Source organism: Gopherus flavomarginatus, chromosome 2 (genome assembly GCF_025201925.1).
Source record: "Gopherus flavomarginatus isolate rGopFla2 chromosome 2, rGopFla2.mat.asm, whole genome shotgun sequence".
Taxonomy (NCBI): Eukaryota; Metazoa; Chordata; order Testudines; family Testudinidae; genus Gopherus; species Gopherus flavomarginatus.
The window spans coordinates 46,220,630-46,236,258 of NC_066618.1; the positions used below are offsets into that span (position 1 = coordinate 46,220,630).

General features: G+C 42.8%; 1 protein-coding gene across 8 annotated transcripts in view; it reads left to right on the forward strand.

Annotated features, from left to right (window-relative positions):
• The window catches only part of CDK14 (cyclin dependent kinase 14), a 538,670-nt gene that overhangs the window by 195,628 nt on the left and 327,413 nt on the right, over positions 1–15,629 (forward strand). For all 8 annotated transcript variants that reach the window (XM_050939609.1, XM_050939614.1, XM_050939613.1 and 5 more), the window contains one exon: positions 11,573–11,652. In XM_050939609.1, coding sequence (XP_050795566.1) covers positions 11,573–11,652 — 80 coding nt within the window. The remainder of the gene's footprint in view (positions 1–11,572; positions 11,653–15,629) is intronic.

Genomic DNA, 15,629 nt, shown 5'->3' on the forward strand with positions numbered 1-15,629 from the left:
GTGGCTCTGTTTTTGCTACTATTGACTTTTCTCCACCGTGAGGTAGATACACAATTTGTCGGGATGGGTAAATGGGATCTTACTAGACCGGTAACAAGCACTCTGGTGCAACACTGCAGAGCTATAAATGACCCAGGAGCAGTGGATATAAAAGTGTCCCAGTCAAGCCCCTTGAAAGGTAGAAGGTTAGGTATGCTACCTATTCTGCAGAAAATGCCTAGAGAGGACTTGGGGAGGAGTAGCCTTACTTTGCTCTCTCTGTTGGCATACTTGTGACTGCTGTGGGTTTTCCTCCTCTGCTGTTCTGTCACCCTTCATGTACTAGGTGGGGGATTCAAAACCAAGTCTCAGAGCAACATGATTTGCATCTGCAGTTTGTTGTCCTGCCACACATCTCTGGATGTGCTTTGTGAAGAATCCCACTGGTACGCCTGTGGCTTCTGTGTATCTATCCTCGATACTTGCCCTTGCTTGTTGCTACTATTTAATTCACTTTACTAAAAGCACATCGGTCTATACCTCCATGTACACATAAAATATTATAAAAACATAGAACTCTATCAGATCAGTCCACAAAATCCTCCCCAACATGCTCACCATAAAATTTCTCCTCCTAAACCAAAATGGGGCAAATCTATCCTAAATCCATTTGTGGTGTACAACATCCTTAACTGTGAGGGAAAACCTTGGAGAATAAATAGGCCATGCCGTGTCTATCCTGTCACTCTTCCCAGCTAACCACACCCTCAGCTTTGATCCGCATCTACACAAGGTATAATTTTCACTTTACCAACATAATATTCTGCATCACGATGACATGCTCCCCAGTGTCTACTTTACTTGCAGCAACGTAATTTACACATCTTCAACTCACTTTTCATGGCTTGTTCCTTTTAGCTTCATTTTAGTATTTGGAATGTTCACCATGTTGATCAGGTACCTTTATATCCCTTCTGCCAGGTGAAGTTGGCAGCAGCAAAGGCCAGGTTCAACATCTAGGGGTTCCTCTGGACATTACAACACAAAACCAACTTGAGTGCCCACCCAGTAATCTGGGAAAATTTAACACCATCCCTGCGTGTCTCTGAGACAATACTTCCCCACTCTCGAGTACTGAGTCTGAGAACTTTTATTAAAAGGGGAAGGGAACTGAGCCTTAGCTTGGGAAAACACCACAACCAATTAAAAAACAAGTGTTCATAAGCCAACCCGACCCCATAGTGCATTAGGCAGTGTCCTTTGCCTCAGTTTCCCATCTTGTGATGGGAAAGTCCAACAAATGAATGTCCCTTTAACAAATCACATCACTCTCCTCTCCCTCCACTGCACCCTGCTGACAGTTGGCTGTCCTGGGTCAGCAAAGACCCAGAGTTCACAGGTGCATTCATTTGGGTTCACTTCCCACTGTCTGAGGGCATGGGGAGCGAAGGGAGAAGTATCCAGCAATAACTCAGCTACTGCTGACGCTTCTGCAGCTGTCGTCGTTCACTCTGCTGTCACCACCTGATGAGACCATCACTGGCTGCTGCTGCTGCCATTGTTCACTCTGTTGGTGGTGCTGTTGTTGCTTCTCTGCTGCCACCTGCCACTCTGTGCAATGCCACATTCTGAGGTTCCATCACTTAGCCCAGCTTTCCATGGGGAGCGTCACTGCTAGTGCAGGCTGGGCAGTCTCCTTTATAGCAACACTATTCTGCAGCAGATCTAAGGCTCAACAGCGAGACCTGATTATCAGTGATTTCAGCTCTAGTGATCACTTAGCAAAACACTCAGTTGTCTTTGTCACAGATCAAATGTTGTCTAGGACTCTTAGGCAGAGCCCACACCACAGGTATGAACACCTGTTCCCAGCCTTTCTCTCTTTTCACCGGGATTTGGCATCCCTAACCCCTGCTTAGCGAGTACAGTTCAGTTGAGAGTGAACCCCTCAATCAGGGCATGCTGAGTATGGTTCTGCTCCTCTTTTACTCGTACAGTAAAGGTAACAACATTTCATTGCTCCTGCAGTCAATACCAAAGTGATTTGTTACCCAACAATAGCCAATATTTATCACTTTAGCAACACAACCTGTCGGCTGAATACCTAGGCAGAGTAGGTGTGTTTATGCAAATATGGTCTGGTCCTGAAGTCTTTTCTCTCCAGTTCATCTCTAGATGTCAGGGCAGAGCTTCTTCAGACCCTGCTTACACCTTGATAACTCTTTCCAACAGGGTTAAGAAGATCTTCTGTGGTTGCAAAACTTTCACTGTTTTGGTTTCTCAAAACTAATTAGTTTTGAACCTTTCCCTCTGTGATTTAAATATATTGCGAGCCATTTTTCCCTGTAGCTTACACAAAACTAGTGTCCTGCTGTAAATGAAGCAGGGACCTTTCTGTTTACCCAACCAGGTAGCTGTGAAATTAATATAGATTTTAAGGCCATATGTTACCATTACAGTAATCTAGTCTGACTTTCTGCAGAGTGCGTAGTGGTGGTGGTGGTGTTGGGGGTTATATTAAATTGTACTGCTACCCATAGGGTATTATCTGGGACATATTTTTAAGTTATATCAAGGGTTCCTAGAACAATTGGATATATACCCTTTTTAAGCCTGTGTACCAATATAAATCACAATGACTTTTATTAAACTAGAGCAAATTTTTTAAAAAGACTTTAATGTAAAATGCCAAGCCATGGAGAGTTTGACACTTAAGTAAGTGCTAAGAATTGAAAGAAGTTACACGTTCTTTTTTTCTCCAGTTTAAATGTTTTAAGAATTGTCCAGAATTGAGGATTCTAAGTGAAGGATGAAAGAATTGCAGTGAATGTATGCATCAGTCTTCATTCCTATAATCAATTTCTCAAAATCCAAATGCATTGCTGAAACAAATAGTAAGAGTGTGTGTTTATGTATACATAGCTAGATAGTGTGTGTGTCTGTGTGCGTATAAGCACCTAGATACAATGGCAATTGGCATACCATGTATACTGTATTTCTATATATTGATCGTGAGCACTTTTCATCTATAACTTGCACAGCACTTGACAAAAGTGGATAAGCATTATTATCCCCATTGTACAGGTGAGGAAATCGAGGCACAGAATGATTATGACTTGTCCAAAGTCACACTGTGAGTCAGTGGTAGAGCTGGGACAGAAACCAGGTGTCTTGTGTCATAGTAATAAAAATAATAATGATAATTTAATGATAATAGGAAATATGTGCATGTTTGGGGGACAGAATAAGCACTAAAGCCTTATTTACATTGGCAGCAGGTTGTAGAGTACTGGTAATACACAGTGAAAGGCTGACTGCATCCACTCTTGTCAGTGTGATGTGCAGCAGTGAACGGCTGCGGCGAGGTGGAGGCAGAGGGGAAAGGCTCCTACAGCAGGGAGACAATGGGACACTGCACTACTAAAATTAGCCATGTAAATGTGAGGAGCACTGTTTGGGCTTAGAGAGAGCCATACAGGGTACATGTAGGACATTCCACTCTACTCGCCTAAGCCGTGTCTCACCATCTACACTGCTGTTTATACCTGTGCTAGCTGGGTGTGTAATGTCTGTATTCTACATGCCGCCATAATACACTTATAGGCACGCCTTATGGAATCCCTAAACTAGATGTCATTGTGCACCAATGCGTTTTCCATTTGAGAATGACCCAATACCTTCCAATAGGAGATCAAAGAAGACATCAAGGTACAAAATTATAAAAGATTATAAAATTACACCAGATCGCCTCTGGGACCCTTCAGACTTAGAGTGGTTTCTGCAGGCTCCCAAAGGAGATAAAAGCAGGGCAAGGAACACTGCCTTCTGTTCTTTCCTATGCTATCTGTCCCAGTTTCATGCTGCTTTCCTCCCCTCTGCTCAGATAATGGGAAGAGAGTACCTAACCCATGGTCTTTACTTTCAGGAACAAATTGGTTCTTCAAGTGATTGCTCATGTGTATTCCACAACAGGTGTGAGTGCTTGCCACGTGCACCAGTGCCGGAAGTTTTTCCCCTAGCAGTACCCGTAGGGGAGTGCCCCAGCGACTCCTGGAGTGGCACCTCCATGGTGCGTTATAAGGGGCACTGCGCATTCCCCCTACCCTCAGTTCCTTCTTGCCACCAGCGAAGGTGCTTCAGAACTGCTCAGCTCCAGGACAAAGGGGGGCTCAGGCCCATCTAGGACCTCTGAGGCCTGAACCAGTACATGGTGAGGCTCAAGTTCCGCATGGTCTCCCTGATGTCCATCATCCCCTCCCTGGACCCAGGGACTGGGATGTTGCCCTCGATCTGCAGGAGGCGTACGTCCACATTCATATATTCAATGGGCACAGATGCTTCCTCCATTTCATGGTGGGGCAGGAATACTACCAATTTATGATCCTCCGCTTTGCCCTGTCCGCTGCCCCGAAGGTATTCATGAAACGCGTGGCGGTGGCCTACCTCAGGTGCCAGGGGGTTCAGATCTTCCCCTATCTGGATGACTAGTTGGTCAAGTGCAGCTCCCAGTCACAGGTGTGGGATCACGTGGCACTCCTTCTGTCTACGTGCACCACTTTGGGCCTGTTGGTAAACAATACCAAGTCCATGTTAATTCCAATACAACGCATAGAGTTTATCGGGGCGGTCCTGGACACCTCGTCGGCCAGAGTCTGTCTCCCACCAGACAGGTTCGAGACCCTGAAGGGGCTCATTGACATGGTCACAAGGTTTCTGGTGACAATAGCCAGAGCGTGCCTCCAGCTCTTGGGTCACATGTTGGTGTGCACATATGTGGTCCATCATGCCAGACGCAAGATGAGGCCTCTCCAGCTCTTATTCGCCTTGGAGTTCTCCCAGGCAAGGAACAGGATGGACAAAGTCCTCAAGGTGCCCGAGCCAGTGATCACCACCCTGTGGTGGTGGTCCTCCCTGAGAAACATGCTCCAAGTGGTCTAGATCAGGGGCAGGGTGTCCGACACCTCGGACCTGGGATGGGAGGACCCATGTGGGGAACGTTCAGATCCAAGGTCTGTGGTTGGCTCAGGATCTGACCCTCCACATAAACTTCAAGGAGCTCAGAGCGGTACGACTGGCGTGTGTGGCCTTCGGCTCGCACCTGGAGGGCTTGGGTGGTCAGGGTCCTCATGGACACCACAGCCTCAATGTTCTACATCGACAGGCAAGGCAGGGCCTGATTCTCTGCTCTCTGCCGCGAAGCCCTCAGGCTGTGGGACTTTTGTATAGCCTGCAACATCTGCTGGGTGCCCGGAATGCGCGGGCAGATTGCTTGAGCAGGGACTTCTCCTCTCAACACCAGTGGTCTCTCCACTCAGAGGTGGTGCACAGACTTTTCCAAGTGTGGGGAACTCCCCAGGTGGACCTGTTCGTGACTCGGCAGAACCGTTGCTGTCCTTGGTTCTGCTCCAGGGGGAGGGCTGGAATGGGGCACGATCTCCGATGCCTTCCTCCTGTCTTGGTCAAGCCAGTTTCTCTGTCTTTCCCCCATTCCTGCTGATCGGCAAGGTCCTGGAAAAGATAAAGACAGACAAGGCCCAGGTCCTTCTAATTGCCCTGGCATGGCCCAGTCAGCATTGGTACTGGACCCTCCCAGGCCTGGCGGTCGCCCTGCTGTGGCCGTCACCATCCCTCCCGGACCTGCTCTCACAGGACCAGGGCTACCTCCTCCACCCCAGCCTCCCGGCACTCCACCTCACAGCATGGCTGCTCAATGGTTAGGTAGGGAGGAAAGGATGTGCTCAGGAGGGGTTCAGCATGTCCTCTTAGGAAGCAGGCGGCCCTCCATGCGCTGAGTCTGCTTGGCAAAGTGGTCTCGGTTTTCCAGATGGGTGGATGAGTGGATCGTTTCCCAAGTGGCTGCCCCTTTCCAGCTTATTCTGGACTACCTCCTTCACTTCAGAGGGCCTGGCGCTCTCGTCAGTCAAGGTGCACCTGGTGGCCATATCAGCCTTCCATTCGCCAGTGCAGGGCCACACTGTATTCTCCCATGCTATGACTGGCCAATTCCTTAAGGGCTTGGATCACCTCTTCCCATATGTTAGGCCTCCTGTCCTGCAGTGGGACCTAAATCTGGTGTTGGCCTGTCTCACGGGCCCCTGTTTGAGCTGCTAGCCATGTGCTCCTGGTCATGCCTGTCGTGGAAGGTGGCCTTCCTGGTTGCGATCATTTAGGTTAGGCGGGTGTCAGAACTCAGGACCGTGTCCTCTGAGCCCGCGTACATGGTGTTTCATAAAGATAAGGTCCAGCTCAGCCCACACCTTTTGTTCCTTCCTAAGGTGGTCTCTGCCTATCTCATGGGTCAGAATATTTTTCTGCCGGTCCTCTGCCCAAAGCTCCATGCATTCAGTGAGGAGCACTGTCTCCACACGCTGGATGTGAGACGGGCTCTGGCTTTCTACCTGGAGTGGACTAAGCCATTCAGAAAGTCCTTGCAATTCTTTATTGCCTCGGCCGAGCACAGGAAAGGTTGGCCGATCTCCACTCATTGGCTCTCCAACTGGATCACCTTGTGCATCTGTACCTGTTATGACCTGGTGGAAATCCCTCCGCTGCCAATTGTGAGGGTGCACTCGACTCAGGCGCTGGCCTCATTGGTTGCCTTTTTGGCCCATGTTCCCATTCAGGACATTTGTAGGGCTGCCACGTGGTCTTCAGTTCACATGTTCACCTTGCATTATGCGATTGTCTCTCAGGCCAGGGTGGATGCTGGGTTTGGAAGGGCTGTTCTCCATCCCAAGAGTTTGTAAACTTCTTCCCACCTCCAACAGATATAGCCTGGAATCACCTATTGTGGATTACACGTAAGCAATCATTCGAAGAAGAAAAGGCAGTTACCTTTTCTGTAACTGGTGTTGTTCGAGATGTGTTGCTCATGTCTAGTCCACATCCCACCCTCCTTCCCCTCTGTCGGAGTTGTCTGGCAAGAAGGAACTGAGGGTAGGGGGAGCACGCAGTGCCCCTTATACTGTGCCATGGAGTTGCCACTCCAGGGGTCGCTAGGGTGCTCCCTTATGGGTACTACTAGGGGAAAAACTTCCGGCACTGGTGCATGTGACGAGCATACACAGCTATTGTGGAATAGACATGAGCACCACATCTTGAAGAACACCGGTTATGGAAAAGATAACTGTCTTTTCTTTATCTCTGTGCGTGCTCCTTTTAAAAAATATATTAATAGAATATTTGCCATTTCTAGAACAATAGGTGTCCCTATGAGCAGTGACTTTTATACCTCTTTTGAAGAGGATTTTTATTTAATCTTACCTCGTACAAATAATACATCTATTTCAAATAATCTGTTAACCTCTATTGTACATCCTTACTTTAAACATATACTTAGTACCTAGTTACCGTTGTGACTTATCCATATAATGTACATTTCACTGGTATGGCACAGAGCAAACTGCAAACAGAGCTGTTTTCTTTATCTTAGAAAATGCTAGTAATCATATTCTTTCAATAGTCAAATGTTAAAAAGAGAGCAGTCGAGTCCACGCACACACAAACACACACAGTATCTGTGCACATGTATAGATGTGTGTATGTATATATATATTTGTATAAAATATGATTAGTTATGCTTAATGTAGTTTTTCTTGACAGGAGGGTGTGGATCTGGAGGTAAATATTCTTTCACTCTGTTCATACATGCTTCTTACTCAAAAACAAGAGCTATAAAATTGTGCCTTCTTGCCTATGAACCTAAATTGTGAATTCTTTGAAGAATTGATGGATTTGTTCCCAGAGTCCCAGTTGTAATTCTTTAACTGTGCAAAAATGAATGTTCTAAATCTACCATGTATCTTGGAAGCCTTAGATCTTTTATCAAGCGTATCATAATAAACAGCCACTCTAGAAAATAGTTCCTAATTTATTACTTACTTCATTGATTTCTGCTTTTTTAAATAAAGCAACTAGATACTTTTTCTGTTAAAGAGTTGCAGGTAAAAATATGATAGAAGCTGAAAAGATATATTGGCAGGTTCACATTATGCTATTGAATACTTACATTGTTAGCAGAACTGGTAAAGTTATGAGTAATTCTTTTCTGGAAAATAAATATATATAATCCATGACACTGAACTTTCTCAAAGGTTTATGATTAAAAGAAATATTTCATTGAATGTGAGATCAAATTTTCTTCTGTGGATTAATATGAAGTGACTAAAATGATTACAGATTTATTTTAATAGCAGGTTTGCTTTGAAAGCAGAATGCTAGCAGAGTATGGCTTTATTAAGATTATTAACTCTGGCCTTTAGACATCAGTTTGTGAAGCTGCTATAACTACAGAATATGTTTTGTTGAATATGAGGGATTTATTTGGTTTTAGAAAAGTTTATATCTTTATGTAAATAAATAACTATATATCTATGTATCTATTGTGAGTCAAATTTTTAATACAAATTAATTTTTCCAAGATATGAGTAATATCCGGAATTTGAGAACAGTACATATATATTTGTCTTTCAAAGTCTGTGCTTGCTAGAGCTTTGAACTAAGTTTCAACTCTAGCCAGCAATAAAATTCCTCACAAAATAAACAGATTGGAATACTAGAGGTGGATTTTACATATTGAACCCATTAAGGGTATTATATTTAAAACATTTATTACATTTAAATGTAACTGAAGAACTTGTGACAATAAATAGTATTGCATTCTTACCTTTTGTTCCCTAAACGTGCATTATCCATATTATGCCCGAAAAAACCAATTAGCCCTCAATTGCTTTTATATTCATTAGTATTAGATTTTGTTAATGATGCATGATTAGAGCATTACATTGTTTCTAATCTCTGACATTTTCCCATAAGCACTCCTGTTTTCTTCATGTAATTCATTTCGGTTTTGTTGGCATTATAGTCTGTTTTGGAAAATGTGTAATGTATGCATTTTATTAGGATATTTTTTAAACATCTGGTTCAAATGGTCTGAAGCTCACTTATGTTTTTAAAATATACACAATTTATTATATGCCATATACATTTACATCAACCCATAGTTCTTTAACACCTTTCATGCAAAGCACGCTGGAAACAGTTGACTAATTTTGGAATTTTATTGTAATTTTAAAACCGTAAAAAAAATGGTAATTGAATTTAGACTTTTTAAAATTCTCCTGAGTCTGAATATTCTATCCATCAGCTCCTAGTGATAACCGGAGGGCCAGAGTGAACAAAGACCCTAGACGAGATTTAATTTAAATAATGTTTAGAGATGCTAAGAAGCTCTGCAGCTTATCTCAAGGAATTTTTGGAGCTGGGGGAGAGGAGGGAGAGAGAGGAAGCCTATTGGTTTAGAAAGGAATAAGACTATGCAATGATTTTATAATCAATATTGTCTTTAATAGGAATCCATGAAGCAGTTAGCAATGTGGATGGGAGGTGCTGAGATAAGTGTAATACCCTTATTTTGACTGGGGAGAAAAGTGAGCAAAGAGTTGCCTTATAAACAATCCTAGATGTCAGAAGATACAGCAATCCTGTCATATTGTCAAGTTGCCTAAAGGTTCTCTCTGTAGCAGTATTTCCTACTTATCTTTAATAATAATTCATCCAATATTGAATATAATAACATAAGGGATAGAAGACGCAGTCATAGAAGACAAAGATTAAGCCATTCATCCTGGTATTATTGTAAAGTATGATCTGATTATCTTCCAAATAAATTAATGGGCAGATTTTAATAGGTTGGGGAGCTAATTTTCAGCATGACAGTTTTCTTCAGTGTTGATTGTAAGGATTCTGTGATAGCCACATCTGTACTTCTGACAGGGTATGACAAGATTGAGATTGCCTCAGTGGGAACAGCTGGAAGAGGGACATACATCCAGTTATTACTGTTAACTGATGATAATTCACCTTCTATTGCCCCAAAATACGCACTTAATGAGGAGAATGAACTAAAGTAAAAGAGCTCTTAGCAATCGAATAATTAACTGGAACCAGATCAGATGAAAATTGTTTTTTTGAGAGGTAAGAGACTGGTATCTTCAGGACAAAAACAGGATATAGCAGTCCCTGAGCAACCAAGCATTCAAGATAAGTTGAATTATTTCTATAGCATTAATAGTTGCCCAGAGCTCTACTAAAGCAAATGACAAATATCATACAAAATGCTAATGATAACTATGTTTTATTTCTTTGATTATTTAATCCAAACAGAACTTCAATCAATCATTCCACATATGGTACACCCATCTTTATATTTATTTTTCTCTTCTCCCTGAATTATGCCCCACAACAATTACCTTCCAAGAGTTATGGAAATTTGAGGTGGAAAATATCTGTTAGGTCATTCTGTCCATTTCCCACTAAAGCAGGATTGTTCCCTAAAGTACATTCTTGAGTGCACTGCCCAGACTAGTTTTTTTTTATTATGATGACACCCATTTATAAGGTTTAAAATAACGTGCTCCCATGGATCAACCCTCACAAAAGAAGTCTGTTCTCTTTTCAGCTCTATTCAACTGTAGTAGTTTCCAGTATTGAACATTTAAATACAATTTCTCCCTAATCTGCCCAGTCTGCTCAGACAGTTTATCCAGGTGAAGGATTCAGATGACCAACGCCATCTCCAACAACCTCCTCCTCAAAAGTGTACTCCTGCATTAGGAACTTAAGAGACTCCCTGAATATGAAAAGGCTAGTTGGGGGTAGCATACCTAAAATGGTATGATGCAGTTGGCAAACAAGGGATTATTATTACGATTTCTTTTAAAAAAATACGTAAAAAATTAGAGCTTACAGCTGAAGAGCCCAGGAGACTGACAGAGCTTTCATACTCCAGTAGTTGCGGAGGCAACTTATTGCATTGAGCCTTAAAATATGTTCTTCTGAATCTTGCAGCAAGAGGCACAGTCATCTAACGTAGTGATCAGTTCAGCTGCTCCCTCAGGCTTTATTTTTTAATATTTAATTACAGGGTTGCTACTGTATTTTTATTCTCCTATTTATTAGTAGTATTTAACATTTACACTGTAATAGTGCCTAAAAGTGTCAACTTGGGCCCTACTGTGCTAGGTACTGTACAAACTGGAGTTTACCCAGGCAAGGAACAGGATGGACAAAGTCCTCAAGGTGCCCGAGCCAGTGATCACCACCCTATGGTGGTGGTCCTCCCCGAGAAACATGCTCCAAGGGGTACAGTTCAGGGGTAGGGTGATGTGAAACTGGCAAGGGAAGTAGAAAAACTATAACACCAGTATCAATGAATCTTAGTGTTCTTAATTTGCAACGGATGAGGCAGTTGAGGGAAGAACCATATTTTTACAGTGCTATGCTTTCTTTAAACAAAGCCTCCAGTTTAATGCTGTGATAGAAAGGAAACAGAGGCTGACTCACAGAAAGCTGAGATCACTTCTTGGATTACATGAATGTGAATATTTAAAGCTGACATTATGGAGGCTATGAAGTGTTTCTTACTGTGCCATAAGTGAATCACTGACATTGACAGGGAGAAACTAAATAATACATGATGCGGAAATAAGCCCTATTATTGGAATATTCAGTCTTAATTAATTTTGTGTATGTTTCTCTTTTTTTTCCTTCCTCTCCTCCTTCTTCCTCTATTCTCTCTCCCCCACCTCCCCAGGGTAAATGGGAAGTTGGTGGCGCTGAAGGTGATTAGATTACAAGAGGAGGAAGGAACTCCATTTACAGCTATCAGGGAAGGTATGCACTCATGTTTAATGATTATTCATAGTTTATTTTTTAATTGCGTTGCACTCACTCTCTCCAATATCATGCTATACTGAATAGCTTGAGATTTTAAATTATATGGTTATGTTCCCTGTAGGAGGCGGCTTTGGTACTTTAAAAATCAAAACGTCCCTACAACGTGGGAGTTCATGTTAAATAAAACAAATATGTGCCTCTGTGGTTTGGCTTGTCTGAGAACTGCTTTTGTGTACAAGTGACATACTAAGTAGAGTGTGTGTGTGTGTGGGGGGGAGGTTGTCACTGGTATAATAGGTTGGGGAAGTTTTGCTTGTTGTGAAGCAGCACTTAAAATGAGTGTGGATTTAACTTTTTGCTTATGTGAGGCCATGTTCCCTGAAAGTTAGTCAGTCATATAGAAGAATCTCTGCATTTTTTGGCTGCGAGAGCCATGGTAGGTTCGGGGACAAATATAGCAAGCTCCTTAAAAACAGGATGGCTGATTACCTTTTTCAAGAACTGACTGTGTATGGTTTGGGTTTTTGTCCCCCTTCCTCTCTGCCACCTCTAAGCCAGACAGTCCAGGGATGACTCTTTTCTAGCTGAGCGTCAAAGGTCTGTCATGCTTTCTGCTCCACTCCCTCTATCCTTTCTTATCAGCCCCCGCCCTCTGCTCCCTGATGACAGCTTTTGTATCTGTGCTTGGCTGTCGCAAGTTCCTTTGCAGAAGTTTCTGCACCTTCCTTGTTTATATGGGCCTACTCTGTTGATAAGTGTCAAAGATAGGGACTGGTGGTGAAATAAGAAACATTTTACTTTCTGGTCACTGATTCAAATTCATGTCAGAGTATGGCTGTGCTACGAAGCTTTTAGCGACGTGGCTGTGCTGCTACAGCCGTGCCACTAAAAGGCACACAGTGTAGCTGCTGTTTGTTGGCAGGAGAAAGCTCACCTGCTGACAAAACTTTTCCACCACCCCCACGAGTGATACTGTTCACATTGGTGCTTTTTGTCTGTAAAATTTTTGTCATCCAGGGGGTGGGTGTGTGTGTGTGTGTGTGTGTGTGTGTGTGTGTGTAACACCCCTGAACGACAAAAGTTTTACCGACGAAGTGCCAGTGTAGACAAAGCCTCAGGTTGGTAGCAAGCTCTGATACAGCTGGTCAGTGGTCTGTATGAAATATCTTGACAGTCCCAGTGCAGTTCCTACGCTGGGCAGAAAGGTTCATGGCACATCAAAACACCAGCCCAATTGACACTTGTCAGTCTCAGCAGAACAGACCATGCATCGTTGCATAAGCATTAAGACTGTACTAACCAGTCCTTCCACGATGGGCGATGGGTTAGTGTGAGGAAACTTTCGTGGTCTGTATTTGTAGTGCTGCTAGAATAATATTCATTGGTTCATCTGACACATGTAACATTTTCAAACAAATATCATGTGAATTGGTGGTATTGACTTCTAAACAGTTTGCTCTTGAGACTGTGTTGATATTTAGGAGCATGTAAGATAACTCCCATTTCTAGTGTTAATATCATCCTGTGTCTGTTTTGAGCTGCGGATATTTAAAATCTCCCCCCCATCCAACTTTTTAAGAGTCAATAGACATGATCATCATACTCATTTTCACTTGTTACCTAGGGCAGGAGTTCTCAGCCTGTTTCTTTCTGAGGCCCCCTCCCCCCAACATGCTATAAAAATTCCACAGCCCGCCTGTGCCACAACTGTGTTTCTGCCTATCCAGTAGATTAAAAGCCATGGCCAGTGTTAGAGGGTAGCAGGCAAGGGGGCCCTGCGAAGTTAAGTTGCTCAGGCTTCAGCCCCAGGCAGCGGGGCTCGGGCTTTGGGTTTTTGTCCTGGGCTCCAGTGAGTCTAATGCCAGCCCCGCTCTCTGGTTTATTTTGGCAGATCCTCTGAAACCTGCTCGTGGCCCCGCAGGGGGCCCTGGATCTAGGGTTGCCAGGTGTCTGGTTTTTGACTGGAACACCCGGTTGAAAAGGGATCTTGGCAGCTCCGGTCAGCCCAGCTAATATTCATGTAGTTTAAAGCAGGAAAACTTTCCAGCATAGAGAAGCCCACAAACAGCCTGGCTTGAAATGCTAATACTCCAAGGCCCCTATCCAACAAAACACTTAGTCATGTATAAGACCTGAAGCATGAGCACTTGCCTGATTTCAATGGGACTTCCTATATGCTTCAAATTGTGTGTGTTCTTCTTTACTGGGACCTGATCCAGAGCCCATCTAAGTTAATAGGAATCTTTCCCTTGACTTCAGCAGGCTTTGGATCAAGGCCCAACAGATTTTTCTTAAAAATATTCCTGTCTTCTAGGCGGTGGAACCTCATATAGGGTTGTGGATGCCACATGGAAATCAATTTCTGTAGCTTTTGTGTGACATGGAAGCTGTGTGTGGTTTGGGGTAGAGGAGAGGAAAGGGAAAAGTGTATTTTTTATTTTTTGGTGAATGCAAACTTTAGCTGAGAACCAGAAAAGGACAGAAAAATACACTGAAAAATGTAACAGAAGATAATCTTTTCAGTATTGAGGCAGAACTATACTAGGCATAAATAGTTCTAGGTATAGAAATAAAACTACAAGGTAGAATAAATACTTCCTATTGAACTCTTGGAGAGGCCTGATATACTTTAGACTAAAAGGTGATGAGGCTGGGAGGCTCTGAGCTACTTAAACCTGCTTGAAGAGTTTTTCTTTGTCTCTATCTGTTGGTTAAAGGTGCAGCTCTACAATTTGGACTAGGAGCTAGGAAGCTACAATTTTATTAATTAGGTCAAATTCTAAACTTCAGTTTTTATTTGCATAGTAGTGTTGATCTAATCAAGCCAAAAATGTGTTTCAAGAGCCAGAGGACCGTTCGCAGGCATGCAAGTTATACACACACACTTCTTTCCGGAGTTTTTCATAATGTGGAAGCCAGACAGTTTTTATTCTTGCTGACTCATGCCCTATTTTCTAATTTTCCATCAGTGTATCAAATTCAGGCAAAAATCCAGCAATTTGTAAATTAAAACTGGAGTAAATTAATTGTTTAACATCTCTCATGACTCATCATGCAGCTGTGAGGGGGAAATAAAATTCCTGCATTGTGTTCCTTCTGTTGGAGAATGTTGTGTGATGCTAATTAAGGGGAAGTCAGAGACTGAAATCTTGAGCAGTACTCATGCTGAGAGAATTTTGTAGTTGGCTTGTGTGTAGAGAAGCATATTGTTGCCATTGTGACAGCAACAGAATGGGACTCAAAGGAAAAGAAAGCAACTGGGGAAAAGATTAAATTAAGAAATGCAGCAAAATAAAGCATTTGAAAACAATGTGATTGGGGGAAGAAAAATAAGTGAGGTTGGGGGAAAAAGGGAAGAGAGCAAAGTAAAGAACAGTACATATAATTGAGGAACAAAAAAATAAATAAATAGAACACCACAAAAGCAGGGAATAATAATTATAAATTTTGTCATGTCCCTGAAAACTTCAGAGAAAACACTTTGCTGAGACTGAGAGTAATTTTGTCAACAGCATACATTTTCTATACGTTTTTTTCCCATTTCTGACTTAGTTATATTTGCATAAAAATAGGATCACGTCTACAGGAGCTCATCTGTTCTGTTCTTGCTGTCTGATTGCCTCTTGAAGTCATAGTGCCAAATTCAGAAGTGAGTCTAACTTGCACGTTCTCCCTGCCCTGTCTTATGCTGCCTTAGCATTGCAGACTTGCTTACTGACATGAAATTGCTGGGTCCCTGTCTCCTCTGAAGTTAGCTCACTGAGTCAAAGCTAATTTAATTTGCTTCCAAGGAGCCAGAAGAGAGAAGATGTAAAGTAGTAAGAAAAGCAGCTAGCAAGCAGGTGTAAGTAGGTGTGAGTTCAAATAGACCACTCCTTTAACTTGCATCACCACCTTGACTACATGGCATGTGAATTACATAAACTCAGATTCTCTTCTACTAGCATACCAACATGTAGATTTTATTATTTCCC